The sequence below is a fragment of the Sander lucioperca genome, chromosome 20 (assembly GCF_008315115.2).
Source record: "Sander lucioperca isolate FBNREF2018 chromosome 20, SLUC_FBN_1.2, whole genome shotgun sequence".
Classification (NCBI taxonomy): Eukaryota; Metazoa; Chordata; class Actinopteri; order Perciformes; family Percidae; genus Sander; species Sander lucioperca.
The window spans coordinates 27,477,275-27,500,330 of NC_050192.1; the positions used below are offsets into that span (position 1 = coordinate 27,477,275).

General features: G+C 42.0%; 1 protein-coding gene across 2 annotated transcripts in view; it reads right to left on the bottom strand.

Moving 5' to 3' along the window:
- Positions 1 to 2,630: 2,630 nt before the first annotated feature.
- Positions 2,631 to 23,056, bottom strand: part of cmah (cytidine monophospho-N-acetylneuraminic acid hydroxylase) — a 41,167-nt gene continuing 20,741 nt past the window's right edge. For both annotated transcript variants that reach the window (XM_031306394.2, XM_031306395.2), the window contains 12 exons: positions 20,995 to 21,104; positions 20,088 to 20,278; positions 19,054 to 19,134; positions 18,866 to 18,932; positions 18,664 to 18,745; positions 17,578 to 17,715; positions 16,257 to 16,392; positions 11,372 to 11,515; positions 9,902 to 10,076; positions 4,858 to 4,974; positions 4,167 to 4,282; positions 2,631 to 3,891 (listed from right to left, as the gene is read on the bottom strand). In XM_031306394.2, the coding sequence (XP_031162254.1) occupies positions 3,753 to 3,891; positions 4,167 to 4,282; positions 4,858 to 4,974; positions 9,902 to 10,076; positions 11,372 to 11,515; positions 16,257 to 16,392; positions 17,578 to 17,715; positions 18,664 to 18,745; positions 18,866 to 18,932; positions 19,054 to 19,134; positions 20,088 to 20,278; positions 20,995 to 21,104 (1,496 nt within the window). In that variant the 3' untranslated portion in view covers positions 2,631 to 3,752. The remainder of the gene's footprint in view (positions 3,892 to 4,166; positions 4,283 to 4,857; positions 4,975 to 9,901; positions 10,077 to 11,371; positions 11,516 to 16,256; positions 16,393 to 17,577; positions 17,716 to 18,663; positions 18,746 to 18,865; positions 18,933 to 19,053; positions 19,135 to 20,087; positions 20,279 to 20,994; positions 21,105 to 23,056) is intronic.

Sequence of the window (23,056 nt, forward strand, 5' to 3'; positions counted from 1 at the left end):
AAAATCAAAAGATTGTTTATTAATTTCTAATGACTTGTATGTTACTACATTTTCAGTTTTAATGGCCATTTTTGTTCTATTAGCTTGTTCCTTTTTCAAATAATGTGCCAATAGTTTACCTGGTCTATTCCCAAATTCATACATTTTTTGTTTCAAGTACATACTTTTTTGTTTAATATAGTTTGAGTGGTCTGAGTTGAAATTTGCTCTGGCTATAACTAATGTATTCCAATTTTCTTCAGATTGATCTTGCTTATGTAACGCTTCTCTAGATAATAATTCTTCCTTTAAACCATCAGTAATTAATTTTCTTTCTTTTTTTTCTTTAAAGGACTACTATGGATAAATCAGTTAAATTAATTACATGGAATGTTAAAGGTATAGGACATCCTATCAAAAGGAAAAGAACACTTACAGCTCTCAAAAAAGAGAAATTGGAATAGCCTTATTGCAAGAAACTCACCTTTCACCTGAAGAGCATCTTAAATTACGGAAAGACTGGGTTGGACAAATTTTCTTTTCATCTTTTAAAACAAATAGCCGAGGAGTGGCTGTTTTAATTCATAAACACATAAGACATAAATCTTACTCTTGTTTCTATGAAAACAGCCACTGTCCAGAGTCTTCCCCCACCCTCTGACCCAACTCACCACCAGATGGTGATCAGTTGACAGCTCTGCCCCTCTCTTCACCCGAGTGTCCAAAACATACGGCCTCAGATCAGATGAAACAATTATAAAATCGATCATTGACCTTTGGCCTAGGGTGCTCTGGTACCAAGTACACTTATGAGCATCCCTATGTTCGAACATGGTGTTCGTTATAGACAATCCATGACTAGCACAGAAGTCCAACAACAAACAACCACTCTGGTTTAGATCAGGGAGGCCGTTCCCCCCAATCACGCCTCTCCATGTGTCTCCATCATTGCCCACGTGCGCGTTGAAGTCCCCCAGCAGAACTATGGAGTCCCCCACTGGAGCCCTATACAGGACTCCATTCAAGGTCTCCAAGAAGGCCGAATACTCCGAGCTCTTGTTTGGTGCATACGCACAAACAACAGTCAGAGTTTTCCCCCCCACAACCCGCAGGCGTAGGGAGGCGACCCTCTCGTCCACCGGGGTAAACTCCAACGTAGCGGCGCTCAGCCGGGGGCTTGTGAGTATCCCCACACCCGCCCGGCGCCTCACACCCTGGGCAACTCCGGAGAAGAAAAGAGTCCAACCCCTATCCAGGAGTATGGTTCCAGAACCGAGACTGTGCGTAGAGGTAAGCCCCACCAGATCCAACTGGTAGCGCTCCACCTCCCGCACAAGTTCCGGCTACTTCCCCCACAGAGAGGTGACGTTCCACGTCCCAAGAGCCAGCGTCTGCTGCCCAGGTCTGGTCCGTCGAGGCCCCTGACCTTCACTGCCACCCATGTTTTAGTCGTGCAACAGAAACTCAGATTGGACAGATAGTCTAGCTAGTTGTCTGGATTTACCCTGCAGAGATCTGAGGAGCAGTTAACCATAGTCCTCAGAAATCCACCGGAGTTTAGAACGCCAACACAAAGAAAGAGGAAGGTGACGGACATCCGGCGGTACCACAGCAATCCCGTAAATGAATCGTTGTCGATATAGACTACCTTTACCTTAACAGCAACGTATTGATCCCCCTCATGAGGTATGAATGTGTTTTACGGCTCCAAAGAACAGAACCAGACTATTTTCATGATAACAATGAAACCATAAAAATAATAACCTATATTTGCATGATGTCAACTTTAGTATAAAGTTTATCATATAATTTAAACAAGATGCTTCTGTTTACAGAATGAGTATTGTGTTTGATATATTAACTGGGTTGTGCTTTTAGTTGATGAGAAGTGGGAAAATGTATTTCTTTTGTTGCAATTTTCTTTATTTTATTTATACAAAACCTACCAAATGTATGTAAAATCCAACTGGAATAATCATATGAAGTTGGGAGTATTTTTCTTAAAAGTAGGTATATACTGTATATTAGTCGTTTAAAGTTGAACTTAACGTGAAGTGTACTCACTGTTAATCACGTGTGGTTTCTGTAATGGAAATAAAAACTGTCGACAAAACGGATAGTTCAAACAAAACCATTGAATGATTATGTATTTATATTCAGGTGTTTTACACAAAAAATAAATGCAGTTTATAAACTGTTAGCACTACTTCTGCAAAGCCTTTACAGACTGTACTGTATGCAGATTTTGTTCAGATCAAAATCCTCAGCAAAGTGACCTGCCTCGCATGCGTTGGACATGTTTGTTCAAACTTCAGATGTTGATTTATGTAACGACCAATTGAAAAAAATGCACGGATTTTAAGGATTCCTGTAAATCCAAGTATTAGCATCCATTAATCTTATTTTGAATGTTTTTGCTAAGTACCTCAATGATGACCTCGTAGAACACCAGCACAGACCAAATGTCCACAGAATGTGCAGCTAAATTAAATGAAGATTAATCCATCCAATAGTTTGACCAGATTCTTAAACTAAAAAAACAGATTGGCATTAAAAAAGTAGGAGTCCTTTTTTGATCGTGTGCTAAAGTCTCACTCAACCTGAAATAAATTAGTGCTAATAACAGAAGTGTATAGTGTAAATATAGGTCACATTTTCTGTGGTCACACACTGACGGTGTTAATAAATGCTCAACAAGGAACACCACAAACACTTTAATCATCATGTTTTCTATTTGACAGTGCATCCATTGATTATTAATAATAAATGACATGATTAATACACTTCCCTGAACTCTGACACCCTCATACTGTATCATTGCACTTGGTTGACTGTATAAAGTACACTTCATGGATGACATTAAATACATATATAGATGTGGAACTTTCTATGAGCAGCACACAGCAAAGATTTCACTTGATTGATGAAGGTTTGCACCTGGGCTAAGTATTATCGTTGATACAAATTTATTTTTTTTTCTTTTTAACATACGTATTTCTTTTTTTCATTTCCAGGTAAAATTTGTGATGTCGACCCAGTGTTCTCTATTGCTGTACACTCAGGCTATGCTCAGATAAAACACCAAGACTCCACATACAGTACTTCTAAAATATGGACTAGTGGCCCATACATACCCATTACCTGATCATACCTAATACATAAATCCATAACCAACACACAGCCTACAGGGTTACAAATCAAACATAACAGATAAAATACAGGAACTGCCCGGTAAAATAGAGGATTTTCCTCATTCTGAAGCTCGTCTTCTTATTGAACTTCTGCTGTGTCAGCAAGGCTTCATGTTTTGGGCCTGAACAGCCTGTTGGGACATTTCATGTGAAACTGGGCTTTCCAACAATAAACTTCACTTTACTAACATAAAAATATGATTGGCAAAGACACATACTAACAATGATTAATGCAAACATCAAAGTTCTAAGATTACCATGGTAACACAACTACTGCAGCCAGAAGGACATCTAATGTTAATGTTGTAATGTATTACCCAGCTGGCATGGAAGTTATAAATCTAATATTAAAAAAAATCTGTTACTTGATCTTCATATGCCAATAATACATAATCATAACCAGGGTTCAAAATTACCTTTTTCGTCCACCAGCAAAATGGCTAGTGAATGTTTTGTGAAAATTTTACCAGCCATTCAATAGATTACCATTGTTTCCTTGGCTGGTAAGTGAAGCAAATCTACCAGCCACTTGCATATTTTACCAGAATTTGGCTAGTGGATGGTGCTAATTTTGAACCCTTATCATAACACTACACAATAGCTCCATTGATTTGGCTCCTCTTGTGGTGTGTCAGGCTCCTGGATGGAAGTCTCCTGCTGCAGGAACTGGTCCCAGTCTGGCCTGTCAACTGGTAACTCTGTCTGGAAGTGGTTCCAGAACCTGGAGACCGACAGGACAGATTCAAGTTTAGAAAATTTACAATGAATCAAAGCACCAGTAAACATTGTGTTGAAAATACTAAAATACTGATGCATGGACTGAACACAGATACTTTGTTTCTGTATTCTGAATGCTTACATTTCATCACAACCCAACCCTACACAAAAAGAATGAAGGCCACTTCTGCTGTGATCACAAACAAATGCCTGCGGTTCTTTCCTGTTTCCTTTGACTGAATCGTGATGTTTTTGGTATATGAGATAAAGTGTGTGTACTTGTGGTGGTAAATATCCGGGTCTCGGCTTATGCGGTTCTGGAAGCCAATGTACAGATCATCCCAGAGACGGCCGTGCAGCACCACGTATCTCATCACCCCAATCCGGTTTTTCACCTTAAAGGAGCAAACCAAGAAACATCACATTACTGCTACGGCAAAGCAAGACGCTTCTCATCTGACTCTTAATCATCTTTTAAAAACATGGAGAATCTGAGGATATATAATCTAAAAGCATAACGTTTTGTAACTATCATCATTAATGCGTGCTGGTGGTTTTATGAAAAAAGCAGAGCTGCTTGAACAGCTTTCTGAATTATCTTAGAAAACTATCTCAATGTCACATAATGGTGATACTGATAGACATACTTAGTTCTGCACGTATGCTTTAGGATATGACATCTGAATTTTTTTGTGCGGGCCTTAAGATGCCTTGTCTAGTCTGCTTTGACATTGTCAGCCATAGCAATCAGTTTTTTGTATGCATGTAAACCGTGTTGTGTGTTTCTAATAGGATCTATCATCCGTTTTTAACAACTGTAGGATCTAACATAACATAACAGATTGATTGTAGGATCTGTTAGCTCTCTTGTTCCTTTAGTGTCTTCTAAGACATGATTTTAGGTAGTAGAGTTCAAAAATCTCTACTATGCTGTTGTGTGTTGTTTGCCTGGTGCTCTCCAGTAACTCACCTCTATGTAGGAGTGCTCTCTGTCAGGCCTCTTGGTGGGGAACGACAGATCCAAAAAGTCCACCAGGTAGTCATAGCCATCAGTTAGGGTTTCAAATTCATCATCTGTCTCGATCACCTGGAATATACATATTAGGACATTTGCATTTCATCAAACATCCACTTTGAAGAAGCAACAGAAAGAAAGGAAGACAAGGCTCAGCCAATAGGAGCATTCTTCAGTTCATAATAAGCTCACCACCCACAGACTTTTGAAAGAAAGCAAGCGGAGAGGGAGGAGCACTCAAAGGTGGAAGGAAAGAAAAGGTGAATTTTAAAATCTCCACGTTGCATGAGGGCTGCGCTTTGTCACCAATCCTGTTTGTAGTATTTATGGACAGGATATCGAGGCGTAGTCGGGGTGGAGAGGGGTTGCAGTTTGGTGAGCTGGGGATCTCATCGCTGCTTTTTGCAGATGATGTGGTCCTGATGGCATCGTCGGCCTGTGACCTTCAGCACTCACTGGATCGGTTCGCAGCCGAGTGTGAAGCGGCTGGGATGAGGATCAGCACCTCTAAATCTGAGGCCATGGTTCTCAGCAGGAAACCGATGGAGTGCCTTCTCCAGGTAGGGAATGAGTCTTTACCCCAAGTGAAGGAGTTCAAGTACCTTGGAGTCTTGTTCGCGAGTGAGGGAACAATGGAGCGGGAGATTGGTCGGAGAATCGGCGCAGCGGGTGCGGTATTACACTCAATTTATCGCACCGTTGTGACGAAAAGAGAGCTGAGCCAGAAGGCAAAGCTCTCAATCTACCGGTCAGTTTTCGTTCTTACCCTCACCTATGGTCATGAAGGCTGGGTCATGACCGAAAGAACGAGATCCAGGGTACAAGCGGCCGAAATGGGTTTCCTCAGGAGGGTGGCTGGCGTCTCCCTTAGAGATAGGGTGAGAAGCTCAGTCATCCGTGAGGAGCTCGGAGTAGAGCCGCTGCTCCTTCGCGTCGAAAGGAGCCAGTTGAGGTGGTTCGGGCATCTGGTAAGGATGCCCCCTGGGCGCCTCCCTAGGGAGGTTTTCCAGGCACGTCCAGCTGGGAGGAGGCCTCGGGGAAGACCCAGGACTAGGTGGAGGGATTATATCTCCAACCTGGCCTGGGAACGCCTCGGGATCCCCCAGTCAGAGCTGGTTAATGTGGCTCGGGAAAGGGAAGTTTGGGGTCCCCTGCTGGAGCTGCTACCCCCGCGACCCGTTACCGGATAAGCAGAAGAAGATGGATGGATGGATGGATGGACGTTGCATGATACAACCTCCACATCCCTCCATGGCCCTGCTAGTGCCGGAATGAAAAGATTGCAGAATGGTGTTAACACATTCATAGTCCCCAAAGGATGACTCTATATAACTAGTGATCCTCACACATTTCCTCTACTTTATATCCACATACCTGCAGAACTAATGGCCTCAGCTGTACTTGATATTTACTGTTGATTATCAAAAGTTAGCGTGCTAATGTGACACACACAAAATGTATTTTCACATTTAATGTAATTTTGTTTTTATTTCAGGAGTGTTATTGCTATACGAGAAATATTCTAATATGAGGAATAATGGTGAATTATTGCCCTTCTGATAAGACTACAAGGCTCCTTTATAATACAGCCATGGATGCATACAGCATTTGAATGTTGCCAGCAGGGGGCAGTGTGGCGCTTTGCTTCTCTCCAAGACAAGGCCGTTCTAAGAATCGTGTTTGTTTAGCTTGTTGTGATTAAAACACAACCTCAGTTCAAAATCGTTTTTTTTTGTCCTTGTCTTAAATAAGTCAAAGGCCTGTTGGAAAAAAGACATGCCTTATGCCACACTATGCGGAACACTACACATATTCATTCATTTAAACGTTGTTAATCCTCTTTTTTTCCTCACAAAACATGCATCTCCTACTGGCTCTGGGAGGAGAGACTGTGCTCCGTTACACATACATTTAGACTGGCTCCCATCGGCCATTACTATCCCGTTAAAGGGAATTTGATTGGCTAAAATTATCATCACTGACGTGTTGATAGCCAATGACAGCTCGTTCCAACATGGCTGCTCAGAGACTAACCGTGCGTTCATCATGGACATCGGAAAAACGTTTTTCCGAGTGAAAACGTCATCATTCACGTCCCTTCCTGTCGGAATCAGAGGTGGGAAACTCGGGCCAGATTTTGCTAACCGAGTTTCCCAGTTGGTGACGCGTTGTTGACAACTGACGTTTGATGTAGGCGACTTTGGTTCACTAAACATATTTCAATGACAATAAACTGTTTATTGTGGACAAATGCCTCTGCTGAGAAACATACACAGACATAACATGTTTCAAATTATTCATAAATAGGCCTATGTATAAAAAAACAACAACACATTATCTGTGTCCTTTCCTGTTCGTTGTCCTGCAGATAACACAAACACCTAACGATGTGCTGTTTGTATGCTCGCATAAGAAAACAGCAACAAATTATTGTGGCCTCCATGTTTTCACCAGGTTTTCACACACCTGATGCTCTAGGCTACGCCCAACAGTTGGTGGCAGTCATGCAACAAGTTGTTATGTCAAACGCCAATATAACAGAAGAAGAAGAACACGCATCCCGACCATCCTAACCATGTGAACGCTGGTAGTCGGAAAAACAACGTAATCACGGGGGCGGTCCCTGTCATTCCGAGGTGGCTGTCGGTACACGATCCGTTCTGCGCATGCGCAAGATAATACTGTTTTACCGAGGATACGACCTGCACGATCTGTTCCACGCTAGCCTATGGCTAGCCTCCACCGGGAAGCTAACGTTAGTTTAGCTAGCAGCTAATTCAGCTAACTGCTAGCTGACAGCTAGATTCAGTCTAAAATAACGTTAACTCAAACGTAATGGGAAATTGGGAAATTTTGGGAAAATTAAGACTTCACAGTAATAACAATAAAGACAAGTATTGAGTGATTGTATTTTAAATGAGCACAAGTAAAGTAGAACTGACGTAACAGCTGTTATATATGTTAACGGTTATTTTCACGTTTTATTTTGAGGGTCTTTTAAAGTTATTACATGCTGTCTCAGCTAGCAGTTAGCCGAATTAGCTGTTAGCTAAACTAACGTTAGCTTGGCTGTCGCCTGGAAGCATGGAACAGATCGTGCAGTGTCGTAAATCCTCGTACAACAGCGCATGCGCAAACATTTTGCGCATGCGCAGAACGGATCGTGCAGGCAGAACGGAGCGTGTACCATGTCGTGTACCGACCAAGGGGGTAAGCTTCTCCTCGGACCGCGAACCTCCTATGGCGCCATTTTGATGCTACAAAGCGATCACCCCCCGTTAGCATCCCATTGACTGCTATTCATTTTGACGTCACTTTGACAGAGAATAACTTTACATCTGAAGCGTTTAAAGACTCTATTGTCCATTGTTTATTTCTAAAGAAACACGACAATGTATAAAAGGCTCCATTACCTTGTACCTCACGTTATGGCTCCGTAGCAGACGTTTTTATAAAAATAGGCTAACGATTGTGTCATAACCACGCGACTTACTGTCGCATAGTAGAGGAATTACCGTATAGTACAGGAGAAGCGCGCAGGCAGTTTCGTCTCACATTAGCTGTTTAAGTTTAATTACTAATGTTAACTAGCATTTTAGTGATCAATAATTAGCCTGTGCCTATGTTATCTCCTTACATATACCTACGCTCTCCGTCTCTGCAAGATTGGGAATGATTGAGATTTCTCTTGGCACAGCTACCAGAAGACTTACAACTTTCAGACACGTTGCTCACAGCACATTTACGTCGTCTCTCTCAGTTGGAGGCTGCGCAGTAACGCTCAGCGCTCACCGGAAAAGTGCTTCTAACGGCCTTCACTGGTCTCCGTCCAGAGCAACGGGATCTGTTGGTCCATTCTTATATACAGTCTATGGTACCGACAGTGGCATGAACGTGCCATTATCTATGGACATGACGCAGCTTATTGACGTTCCACACTTGGTGCTTGTTGAATGTCAGGGACTGTTCTGGAAAGAAAACTAAACAGAAAAAGGTGGGGATAGTTTAATTGTGTAGGCAGCAACCTAACGAAAATAAACACACCCAGCAACATGGTGCAAGAAGAAGAGAAAATATTTTTTTTTGACGAAACGAGGTCGGCAAACGAAGTTAGCAATGGCCTCTAACCTTACAGGACCAAGTTCGCCGTGGCCTCTACAGGACCAAGTTAGCAGATAGTTAGCAATGGCCTCTATAGGACCAAGTTAGCAGATAGTTAGCAATGGCCTCTATAGGACCAAGTTAGCAGACAGTTAGCAATGGCCTCTACAGGACCAAGTTAGCAGACAGTTGGCAGTGGTCTCTACAGATATTCGATATTCAGAACTTGGATTATTTTTTTTATTAAAAATAGATATATATTTTTTATTAAAAACCCTTTAGATTCTTTTGTTCGATGGACACTAATGGACTAGAGGAATATAAACAAGCCAGCAATGGATCCAGATTCAGTGTTTAGGACCAGCTCACAGGTAGGGAATCGTCATGATTTCTCTTTCGTTCCATGAGCACTAAGATTATGAACAATGCTTTGTTGCTTATGATTTCAGTAAAATGAACTGAACGATTGAATTGAGGAGAATCTAACTGATCTATAGCATGTCCATATGTCCAAGTTTTGAACTTTTGTGGTAAAATGCTTAATGTGAAACATCCAATTACTTAACCGCCTGTGACCCAGTGGATATGAACAGGTTAAAGTAAAATTAGTAGGTTTAAACAAACTGCGCACTGATTTTTAATAATCATTTTAATAGCAGAAAGTAGAGGGGACTGGAAATGAGGGGAGGAAAGAAATGCGATGCTCACTGGCTGGGATTGAACTGGGGATGTTACAGTTACAGCAGGCCAGGACTCAGAGTGTTCCACCAAAGTTCAGACCACATTAGTATGTTACAGTGCTCAGCAACGTTTATGGAAAGGAAGGAAGAGCCCAGCCCCAGTCAGCGACAGATGTTTTAAAAGAAAAGAGAGGATCTTGCTTGTCCATCATATTTACCCGCACAACAAGGTTGTAGTTTTGAAAGCCTGCCCAGGTGTAATAAAACTGGATCCAGCTTTGATGTTTAAATATCTCACAGCTGATGGCGCTGTTAAGTTCATCCACATACAAGTCGAAATCCCAACTGTCCTTGTAGATTTTTGCACCAGCTGGAGGATTGGTGATGGCCTCACTAGTGTAGTTAAGGAAACATTTACATGCAAACTTACAACTTAGAACTTATAGGTCGTCGTATTTGCAGTTCGTACTCAACATTTAGAACATCAATAAAGCAGCAAACAAATATTTGCAATGTAAAGATATAGTGGAGTAATGGTGTCCTGAGCAAAGAATAAAGTCCGCAAGGACCTCAGGCGCAACAATTGACACACTTCCTAAACTGTGCTAAAACTGGTGCTAAAACTCTCACACCGTACACCGGACATTCAAAAACCATATATCCACGCCTTCCCTCGATCCAACTGAATTGGCTGATATAGGCCATGCCCATTTCCGCCTGACTTTTATACGTGAAAAATCGCGATTTAGCAAAGACCTACTTTTTCGATCTCCTCCTAGACCTTGCGACCGATAAAAGAAAAATTTTTATAGGATAAAAATTGCTCATATTACGCATATTAGCTAGCCTATGATATTATGGATTCCTACCAGAGGATGCACCACCCACAGTTGCAAGTCCAGTCGGCTTTGGAACGTTAAAAATCCACCAAAGCACCTTTTCATGTGTTTAAGTAATGTAGTTAGTCCGTCTGTGGTGTTTAATCTACTATGGTGCTTTGTTTAATTAGTAACATTACCGTAAATGACAACGCTCCAGTGGAGAGGGCCGTCATTTATTAACATTATGCTAACGTCGGTCTATGGGGATTTGTGCTTTTGTTTTTTTCGCATCTGTAGAGAACAACTTGTTTGCTAACTTTTGTTAAGGTCCTAAGGGGGTATGACTGTTGATGGTAATTGTTGATTTTGTTGAGATGTGCCAAATTGTAATTATATAAGTGATATGGGTCAGACTGTTTAGCCAAGCTATGCTAGCGGCAGCTGTCAGTTGTTGCCATAGCAACTCCAAACATCCTGGGCTGTAGCTGTCTAAAGCCAGAGAAATGAAACACGCTCTGTTTTTTGTTTATGATTAATGCTTTGTTTTTTATTGACCAGAATAAATGTTCTATTTTCACTTTTTTGTTCATTTAAGCAAAAAATACAATGTTTTATGATAATAAAGAGGCATGATTTACTTTGTAGGCTGTGAACCTGCGTATCTGGGTCACATAACAGTGATATATATAACAAAAGATGTATCCTGGGATTTATTTAAATGTTTAATTTGTTTGAAAAAGTAATAAATAAATGAAAAATGTATTATTTCGCTAAAAGACAATTTATATTGTTAATCGCAATTATTTCTGAGACAATTGTCCAGTAAAATTTTGAATTGTTACAGGCCTAGCTTGAGGTGTTGCCAACCTGTTAGTGGGGTCTCTCAGAGCGACGCCGAGGTCCAGAACACTTCCTGGTTTGGGCGTCCATGTCTTGATGTTTGGTGCAAGCTTATTGATGAGCGCATTGAGGTCCTCTGCACTGTTCTTAACATTTGTATCCCTAATGTATCTACACACACACACACACACACACAGACAGCAGAGACAGAAATATAGACACTTTGTGCATGTAAATGGACTGTATTTATCGCTTTTCTATTCCTAATGACTACTCAAAGCGCATTTACATGTTACAGGCACCATTCACACTAGGGCTGCAGCTCTCGATTATTTTAGTAATCGGATAAGAAATACTTAGTAAGAAATACTTAGTAAACAGCAATAGTAAATATTTATTATTGCTGTGTACTAAAAAAAGGAAACCTGTCTTTTGTATATATACAAATAACAGTTGTTTTTTTTTAAAAAGCAACATTTTTTATTGCCAAATTCCAAGTACATTTTTGGTGGGCCAAATGTTAATATTTTTCATCCCCTTCCCCTTCTTGCCTCTGGCTCTTTGCACTGGATATGCAAAAGAGCTGTTCACTAACCAGAGGGTAAATGTGACGGTACAAAGCTTACAGCAGGGCTATTCAACTATACTGTTCTGGGGGCCACATTTTCAGAAGGCTAATACACAGTGAGGAGAAAGAATAAAGAATGCAGACATCACTGGCATGATGACTATGGAGGATATATTTATTCATAATTCAAACTGAAAGTCCAAAGAGAAAACGAAGCAAGATCAAATTAAAAATAGTATTATTTTACTACGCTACTAGGAAAAATCATGCTATAATTAAATGTCAAATGTAAAAGCTTAAATGGAAATACTTAAATTAAAATCTCAAATAGAAAAAAATAAATAATTTTATTTTAGCCTTTCCCCTTTATAATTTTTAATTTTCAATTTGACATTTTATCTTTTGAATTTTACGTTTTACATTTGACATTGACATTTTAAGATTCACCTTTTAGATTTCGATTTAACATTAAGGTTTTCATTTAGCTGTTGATCCGTGCAAGACTTCACCGTGAGCGGACTGTTTAGAGACGATGTGACCGGCAGGTAACGTTAACTGGTCCCTATACGCAAATATCATAAATGATAGGGAACCCAGCAACGGCCATGATGAGCTTTTCCTCCTTTTTCTCTGAACTAATGTTTTGGTAGGAACGAAAGTTTACATCGTATGTTTCTCTGGAATCAGCCAGCGCGAAGGACGTCTATGTTCCGATTGGTTGCCGCTGCTTGCCGCTGAACCGCGTCATAGCTCATTACCATAAAGTTGACCTACTTTCAACTTTCTGATTGATGCTCTGGTCGCTCAAAACGCCCAAAACGCGACGCCGACAGATTTGACGCTCCTTGCAGCTGAGAGAAGCAGCTTCCATTGAAAATGAATGACTTCTGGTATCTTTAGAAGCTCAAGTCGACGGCGGTGTGTACGTACAGTGAGACTGGAGCTTCCAAGTCTGACAACATATCGGAGCAAATGTGCAATTGGCTATCAATTTTTGTAAAACTGCCCATATTCAAACTGTACACAGTTAATTTCTCGCATAAAACAGTCTCAGAAATGAATTTAGTGGTGAAATAGTCAAGGTTAGAAGTGCCAAGGTCTAGATATAAACGGTGGGGTGACCAGGCTTTTGCAGTTGCTGCCCCGAGACTCTGGAACAAGTTACCCCCTGATATCCGCACTATTACAGATGTAGCTCTTTTTAGGTCCAAACTTAAAACGCATCTGTTTAGTCAGGCTTTTAATACGTAGCAGTGGTGTGACGATTTCGTTCTTCTGTTTCTCTGTAACTATTTCTGATTTTACATGTACTTTCTTTATATTGTATGATATGTGTTTTTATTCTTGGTTTCGATGTTAAGCACTTTGGATACCTGCTGGTTGCTGTAAAGTGCTATATAAATAAAGTTTGATTGATTGAAATAGCAGACGAAAAAAGCAATCAATTCTAGAATTTAGATCAGGAGTTTGCCGTAGTAGCAGCAGGCGACAACAGGAAACCTTTTACAATTTTCATCTGCTATTTCACCACTCATTTCCCCACAACTTTATCTAACTACAAGCGCGGTTCAATCATGCGAGGCTCAGCTGCGGCTCATCTAGAGATTCGGCATCATCGCCGCTACACCCCCGTGTGCCCCAGCCCCGGGCAAGGTAAGGAGACAGGCGCTGTAGCGGCTTTTCCAGCAGGCTGAACCAGCTTCCTCCCTCCCTCCCTCCCTTCCCTTGCCCGGGGCACATTGCTACGCACTGTAGTGGCTTCTCCAGCAGGCTGAACCGGCTTCCTCCCTCCCTTCCCTTGCCCGGGGCCGGGGCACATTACTACGCACTGTAGCGGCTTCTCCAGCAAGCTGAACCGGCTTCCTCCCTCCCTTCCCCGCCTGGGCCACATTGCTACCTGGATGCGTGATGGCTTGACGAAAAAAAGGGGACACGCCGAATCTCTATGAACTGCAGCCGAGCCGCGAGATTCAAAAATTGATTGTTTTTTTCGTGTGCTATTTCAACACTAAATTCATTTCTGAGACTGTTTTATGCGAGAAATTAACTGTGTACAGTTTGAATATGAAAAAAACAATCAATTCTTGAATCTCGCGGCTCGGCTGCAGCTCATAGAGATTGGGCATGTCCCCTTTTTTTCGTCTAACCATCACACATCCAGGTAGCGATGTGGCCCGGGCGGGGAAGGGAGGGGAGGAAGCCGGTTCAGCCTGCTGGAGAAGCCGCTACAGTGCGTAGCGATGTGCCCCGGCCCCAGGGAAGGGAGGGAGGGAGGAAGCTGGTTCAGCCTGCTGGAGAAGCCGCTACTGCGCCTGTCTCCTTACCTTGCCCGGGGCCGGGGCACATCGATACGCGCTGTAGCGGCGATGATGCCGAATTGCTAGATGAGCCGCAGCTGAGCCTCGCATGATTGAACCGTGCTTATAGTTAGATAAAGTTGTGGGGAAATGAGTGGTGAAATAGCAGACGAAAATTGTAAAAGGTTTCCTGTTGTTGCCTGCTGCTACTACGGCAAACTCCCGATCTAGATTCTTGAATTGATAGCTTTTTTCGTCTGCTATTTCACCACTAAATTAATTTCTGAGAGTTTTATGCAAGAAATTAACTGTGTACAGTTTGAATATGGGCAGTTTTACAAAAATGTATGGCTAATTGCACATTTGCTCCGATATGTTGTCGGACTTGGAAGCTCCAGTCTTAGGTGACAGCCAGCTGGCGGTGGCCGGGATCGCTTGCTTACCGGCGGCCAGTAATATTCACAGCAACCGCTGTCAGCTGGAAGTGGTTTCAGACCCTCCCACCAGCCATTGGGCCACGCCTCCTCATTTAAATTGACACCTGTCACTTCTAAATGAAAAGCTTAATGTTAAATTGAAATGTAAAAGGTGAATCTTAAAATGTCAATGTCAAATGTAAAACGTAAAATTCAAAAGATAAAATGTCAAATTGAAAAAGGGGAAAGGCTAAAATAAAATAATTTCTTTTTTTCTATTTGAGATTTTATTTTAAGCTTTTACATTTCACATTTAATTATGGCATGATTTTTCCTAGTAGCGTAGTAAAATAATACTAATTTTAATTTGATCTTGCTTCGTTTTCTCTTTTGGACTTTAAATTTGAATTATGAATAAATATATCCTCCATCTGATGATGTCATTCACGTGCATATTAAGTGGCTATGCTGGGGGGAGGAGCCGGTTTGTCTCCGGCAGCAGCTAAGTTTCCAAAGATTAGTAGCAAACTAATAAACAGACTACAAACCGACAGCTTTCGTTTTAGCTTGTTGGTAAAACATCACTATTTGCAGAGTAGCATGCTGTAGTTGTGTAAAACGGCGCGGTGGACGAGAGCAGCAGATGTTAGTTAGCTACCTGGTGTCGGGTTCGCTCCGTGGAATGGATGAGTAGACTGGATGTTTTCTACAGAGATGATGTAGCAGCATGTTTGCAGCTTAAAATGATCCCAAACTTTCTGTCATTTTCTCTCACCTGTCTCTTCTCTTAGACCCTCGCTATTTTTGTCTTCATTCATTTGTAATCTGGGCCGTCAGTCTCGTGCATAGACACTATATAAACGGTCTTGTGTCCACAGAAGTGTCAACCTGTTGTGTGCGCTAGTAATTATCCTCCGTGCGGAAACACAGTGAGCCGTACAACCTTAATTACATTGATTTAACGAAGCTTCGAGGCAAAGAATTTTGCTTCGAGGATTTTTTGTAATTGAATTATTCGAGTTATTCGAGGAATCGTTTCAGCCCTAATTCACACACATTCGTACACTGTGGCCGAGGCTGCCATACAAGCCCCGCTATGTTTCCTTTGGGCGGGGCTGCTGTACCGGGCTCGAGTGCATGTTTTACCTCACCTGCTCAAGTCTGTACACCTGTGAATGTCACCTTGTTGCCATGTCTCTGCCTTAACGTGGTCATTTCTATGACAACTTGTAAAACATCGTAGCTAACGACGTAGACAACGAAATTATGCGTCGACAAAGTTTCATAATCGACATCGGCATGCGCGAACATTTTGCGCATGTGCAGAACGGATCGTGCAGGCAGAACGGATCGCGTACCGACAGCATCAACGAGTTGCTGCGCTTCGGTGGCCGTCATGTTGAATGTAAACAAAAAGCTGCTTACCGTCGCTGCACTATTGTCATCGTGTAAAGCCCGCCTCAAAAGTTCTGATTGGTGCCTCGATTTGGAAAAATTGGAAATGGGCTTGAATGGGCTCTTGGCCAGACTGACTTGCAGAGCAAATCTCAAATTTGCCGGAAGTTCATCAGGGTTTTCACAGGCTACTGATATTGTACAGATCCTGGCCAACCCCTCTGTACAAACTCTACCTGTCTGATGGATGAGCCTCTGTAAAATAGCCAGCGAACGGGCAGTAGATCGTCGGCTGCTGGGACTTCACCAACAGAGCTTTGTAATTCAGCAGCTTCTTCCTTTCGTTCTTGATAAAGTCTTCCTTCCAGGAATCTGGGCACAAACACACATCATTATCCTTATGTCAGCAGTGTGGGACATACTAGACACACCTAACTGCAGGTGAACTGAACTCAGATTTCTATCTTTGTGTTTCAGGTTAGTTCAGTTTAGAGTTTATGCTTGTGGAAGGTTACCGCCCTTGACGAACAAGCCGGGCATATCAAACTGTTTACCGCCTTGCCTTGAGATGATTATCCTGTTTATTCTACTTCTTGCTTGCCAACATAAAAAAAACAATTCAAATACTTTAATAATTATGCTTTTTCTTATTCGTATTGCATGCTTATTAAATGTATACTCTGTTTGAGTTCATCTCCCTCAAAAAGTAGTCTCCTTTAGAACTACGGTGAATAACGTTAGCTCAGCTGTAGCTAATTAGTTTCTATAGCAACCACAGTCCGGGTCAGTTGTCACTGTCAGTCTGGTTCTTCCACTCTGTGAAAACCTTGATAGCAAAGGCAGTTGCCTTTTTTCGTGTTTGATTCAAGGGCCCCGTCTTCAATTGTATGCAGCTCCTCATCTGTCAGATCTGGGAAATGGGGACCCTGGGCCTTGTCTTTTTCTTTTGTCATTCCGTCGTCCTAGTCACTCTTTAACCGCCTCGCTCTACATTATCCCTTACATAGCAGCATTAAAAAGAGGACATTCATCTCCAGCTAATGTGCAAGATTCTCTCATTTGGAGCTAATTTGAGAACATTATGGAGTAACCATTATAGTAAGCAACGTATAGTCTATGATGCATTCAGAATTGTAATAGCATGACTACATTTCAGAAATCAGAAGCAAAAGAACAGTTAAATATTAAAAGGTGTTTATCTATATTGCTCTCTGGCTCTAAATAACGAAGGTGTTCTTGTAAACTGAGGTTTAAACTTGTAAACTTACTTTAGTGACACATTTTACAGTACAGGGTATAACTTTCTCTTTCAGTAGCTACAGGTGAAAGCAAATAGATACACTAAACTATCACATTTAAAATTAGTGCTTTGGGGCTCCCTGGTAGCTCACCTGGTAGAGCGTGCTCCCCATGTACCAAGGCTCAGTCCTTACCGCAGTGGCCCAGGGTTTGAATCCGACCTGTGACCCTTTCCTGTCTACAACTGCCCTATCCATTAAAGGCCAAAATACCCCAAAAAAAAAATCTTAATTATAAATAATAATGGGGCAGCCTCACCACTGTATTTCCCCCCGCTGAACGTCATGGGGAATCCAGATGCACCCCCAGCGAAGTCACTCATCATTAAGTCCACATTCTGTGGTAGCCGGCCCCCGTTTGGCCTGGTGCAGTCCACAGTGTTCAGGATCATGTGACCTGCAATCCAAACGCATTTTAACAATCCAATACATATATAATAATATATAATAAGTACAGAATGGATTTTTAGTCTGCAACTGTGTGTCACAAGGACCTGTTACCTGTCTGTCTGCCTGTTACCTGTCTGCCTGTTACCTGTCTGTCTGCCTGTTACCTGTCTGTCTGCCTGTTATCTGTCTGCCTGTTACCTGTCTGCCTGTTACCTGTCTGTCTGCCTGTTATCTGTCTGCCTGTTAACTGTCTGTCTGTTTGTCAGTCTGCCTGCTACCTGTCTGTCTGTTTGTCTGCATGTTACCTGTCAGTCTGCCTGTTACCTGTCAGTCTGCCTGTTACCGGTCTGTCCGTCTGTTACCGGTCTGTCCGTCTGTTACTGGTCTGTTCATCTGTTACCGGTCTGTCTGTCTGTTACCTGTCTGTCCGCCTGTTACCGGTCTGTCTGTCTGTTACCTGTCTGTCCGTCTGTTACCGGTCTGTCTGTCTGTTACCGGTCTGTCTGTCTGTTACCGGTCTGTCTGTCTGTTACCTGTCTGTCCGTCTGTTACCGGTCTGTCTGTCTGTTACCTGTCTGTCCATCTGTCTGTCTGTTACCTGTCTGCCTGTTACCCGTCAGGCCGCCTGTTACCGGTCTTTTCGTCTGTTACCGGTCTTTTCGTCTGTTACCGGTCTGTCCATCTGTTACCTGTCTGTCCATCTGTTACCGGTCTGTCTGTCTGTTACCTGTCTGTCCGTTTGTTACCGGTCTGCCCGTTACCCGTCAGTCTGCCTGTTACCTGTCTATCCGTCTGTTACCGGTCTGTCTGTCTGTTCCCTGTCTGCCTGTTTACCTGTCTGTCTCTCTGCATTTTAGTCTCTTGATCTCTGTAAGCTTTTTGAAAATAAATTCATTGTGCTGTTTCCTCATTGGTCCAATCCCCGCCCTGCATAACCAGTCATGACAGCATGCACCTTTATATTCAACAATGATGCAGGTGTCCATTTCTGGATGCACACCATCCATCAGGATCATGAATCTCAGGTCTTCGTCAATCTGGCGGAGACCAAGGGTAGTGACTGATTAAAAAGTTTTCTCATTTCTATTATAACAGTTCATATTTAAGATCCACATTTTATAAAGGAGATTTTGTCATTGCCCTTTGATGTGAGTTACATTTTGCCAGACTCCAAAAGGAACAACGTTGATGTTGGTCAGCTTGACTTGACTTTGCTCCAAATACCTGTTGCATAAAGACAGAGAGAGGGGCATAATGGAATAATGGTTACTTAAAACACATTTAGAGATTCAGTTTTAAAGTAATCAATGTAATGAATTACACTGAGCTCCATCACTTTACTCACCAAAAGACAGCTCTCGATGTGTCACCCACATAAATGGGGACATCTGGCCTCCTCTCTGACAAGACTTTCAGTGTGGGGTAACTAGAAAAGACACCGGAAGGGTCAGATCCGGGCCAGTATACATTCTTTTACCATCCACACCCTTTTAAGTTCATTAAGTTAAAACTCTGAATAACCGAAATCCCGTAACCACTACCGAGGTGCCCTTGAGCATGGCACAAACCCCCAACTGCTCTGGGCGCCATCTCATGAGGCAGCCCCCTCGCTTTGACATCTCTGCATACATTACTGAATGTGTAAATAAGTGTCAGCAGTTTGGTCCTAAAGCTAAAACCCTTTTCAGACATGGAATACGTTACATCGCTTCCTTCATCTTTCTGTTGTCACAAACTGGCTGTGTGAGAGAGATTTACGTAAAAATAACTATTTCATGAAATTAAAGTTAACACAAAACAAGCATTGGACTGGGTTTATCAGCAATAAAGGCAGTGCATGTATGTGTTGGTGCTTTTTGTTGCTTTGGTTACAGCTTTGATTTTAATAGTAGGGTCTAACGTTTGTAGAGTTACCCTAACAAGTGAGTGATATTCCACCTGCTGTGTGACAGGGAGTGGCATTGCTGAAAATATGGAAAGTTAAACTGTAAAATGTTTTTTTAAATTTTTACGACTGTCGTGACTTTTACGTTTCAGTGACTCAAGCATTTATTCTAACATGAGACCAACATTAAAGTGCCATCAGATTCACATAACAAGGTGCATGTCAAAACCTTTATTCTCTGCTAAAATGGCAGGAAGCTCGCTGCTTTATTTTTTTTTAGAATTCGATAGATGCTGCTTGTGATAACATTGTATTGCCAGTGGAGTTTTGGCAGATGTTAGTAAGATATGAGGCTGCAGACTCGACAGAGACATTTTAGTTGTGTGTGCTTTGCAGGGAAGTGTTGCTAATACACGATGTTGCTGCGGTGCTGTGATGTGGACGACAAGATATTATTAAAGGTGACAACAGTATAACAACAGTGCAGAGTTTACCTGAGGTGGTCCGAGTGCATATGGCTGATGTAGATCAGATCTGCTGCGCACAGTCTGTCCAAGGAGTCTGCTGGAGGCTCATGGAGAAGCCACCAGCCTCTGGCAAATGCAGGACCCGTCAACCACGGGTCGAACATGAAGCGCCTCGGCCCCAGCTGCAGCTCCATGCAGGCGTGGGTCAAGTACGTCACCTGGGTGGGAAGTTCACAATTCTGCTGTGTCACAATGGACAGATCTGACAAATTAAGCTTAGTGCTAGTTCACGCAGGACACGGAAGTCATACGCCCGCTGATTGAATTATCATTCCTATCAGACACACACCAATCACAGCCATTCTCATCCCTGCTACACTGACGCTGCTTCACTCACTGCTGCTGGCAACGTTTTGCTTCCATCACCCCAGCCTCCACCTTCCTAGTTCAGAGTCCTAACATGACTCAAAGTTTAAAATGGTTTTCAATTTCTTTTTGCTCACTCTTTTTTTACCCAGGGGGGTTTCTGCATGGTGCTCCCTGTTTCAGCTTAGCATGCTGCTTGGCCGGTCCAGGGAGCATTATCAAGGCGGAGCCATCAGTGCCAAGCATAACTGTATTTCCATTGGTTGCAATAAATGGTTCAATCTATGACGAGAGTGTTCCTGACTGAACTCTAATAAACTGAGTAGACATGGCTACAGACCCACAGAGTTGAGCTTGTCTGCTGCAATCCATATTCATAAGACTAAATAAAGTAAAGTCAAAATTCAAACTTAACTTTTTCCAAATAATGTACTTTCATAGTTTTTCCTGTAAGAATTATATTGTTGATGTGCATTCTTATTCTGTAATAATTATTTTGTATTAATGGGTCTTCTTATTGTGCATTTCCCATTTTTCAAGGTAACAAAGTGAGCAGCAGGATACATACTTTGACTTCTCCTTCCTGGAGCTCCAGAGGCTCTCGAGGGTCATCCAGCCAGGGGTCGATGGGGCTCAACTCAATCAGCTGAAGCCCCCCATCATCCAAAATCTCTACTTCTGTAAGTGATATAACATACATGGTTAGCTGGATTTGCAGAGGTCAGTCACAGCTCCACTCTGGTTGAGCTTTACATACTCAGTATTTTCACAGTATTCCAAAAAACGTTTTTTTTTAAAAGTTGGTTTTCTTCATTGTTTTTTGGCTCTCCACCTGGACTGTTTACCTGCATGCAACTAAACCCACTCACACGTGATTGGTCAATACTACTGGGACTACAAGGCAAATTTAGCTGCGTTTTAAGTAAGGGTGTCACGATTTCGATTTTAAATCTCAATCGACCGAAATTAAGTCACAATGTCAAATTTTGAATTAAATAATCAAAACGTGCCTGCATGCTCGTTTTGTAGCCTAAACAGAGCAGCTTATATTGGTTATATTAGAGAGAGCAACAAGTTAGTGGACTGCCGAGTCGCCCTCTCTGCTCTCTGTCTGCTAAGACCGTTTTGCTGGCTCGATGGTGTTTTAAGCCCCTAACCAAGCCTTCAAGGCAGCACTGCAACCGTCGTCTTCAAGGCACCTAACCATAACCATTGCCTAATCCTGGTACCTTCCAGGCAGCGCTGCCTGGAAGACGACATTGGAGGCTTAAAACACCAATCAGTCTGCCCTCAGCATTGTCGGCAAACTTTTTTTTTTCTTTTTACTTTATTGACAAATTGTCAAGTTTCCAATTAACTGAAGATATACATAGTAAGTTATTGTTACATTATGTTTTAAATTTGACAATGTAGTGTGGTACATTGCGAACAAAGGTCAGATATTATATTGCATAAATGTCTAGTCTAAAAATGGCATAGCAACCTGTGCTTTAAAAAAAATAAATGTAAAAATCGAGAATTGAATCGAACTGTGACCTTAGAATCGGAAATTTTATCGAATCGAGGATTTGGAGAATTGTGACACCCCTAGTTTTAAGGACTACTTTTATTTATTTCAGTGGACTTTTATTTCCCAAGGATGGGATGTCACTCTTATTTCCATTCCTTATGAAGGGAGCATGGTTATATCACAGATTCAGACCAAAGCAACTAGCTAGTAGCCTGGCATCGCCAGCACATCACTGTCTGCCAGAGCAAATAAAACATAACCTCAGCAGACGCGTCTGGTTCCCAGGTTGACTGGTGCACAGCCGCGGTCACTTCCCGCTGCTAAGATTGCTTTGCCAGGAAGAGAGCGGACACCAGCCCTGCAGATGGATATATATATATATATATATATTTCCTTATTAATTTGAGAATTTCATATATGCCATATATATTCATTTATGTATTTATTTATTTTAATTGACTTTTAATATTGACTTAAATGGCATTCCAAAGTGGTGATGTGGCCAGTATTTGTCCATTTTCCCACTTGTGTTAACTGTATGTCCTCGTTTAATAAACCTGTCATCCCAGAGGTCAGTACGGTGTATAAAGAGAAGATGGTTAAAAGCATTAATGTACAACACAAAACTAAAGGGTAACTGCCATTTGTTACTGCACCGACAGGCCAGACAGGCTAAATCCGGCACTTGTCAATGCTAATTTCTGACTGCATTGTTTCATTAAAAATACTTTATACTGTGTTCACATTACAGTTAGTTTTTAAACTTAGTTTGAGCTGTAAACCTAAATGGAGACCACTACCAAAGGGGTTATAATAATAAGAGGCAACACTCTATCGGGTCGCCAATACAACATCTGCTTGCAGTCGCAAAGTCGCCGCCATTTTGGACTGAACTCAAGTGTTTGCATTGATGACGAAGATAAGTAAAATATGCCATTCCTATTCACAAGAAGGGATTAATCTGTTTAAAACTGCTGCTATGGCTAGAATCTTTATATTAAAAAAATTGACATCTAACATTAAACAGTGTCCATCAACTTGAATTTGAGCACCAAGCATTGCCGATGTAACGTTAAATAATGTATAGAGTCCGCCTCCCCTCATCCCACCCGAGTCCTGC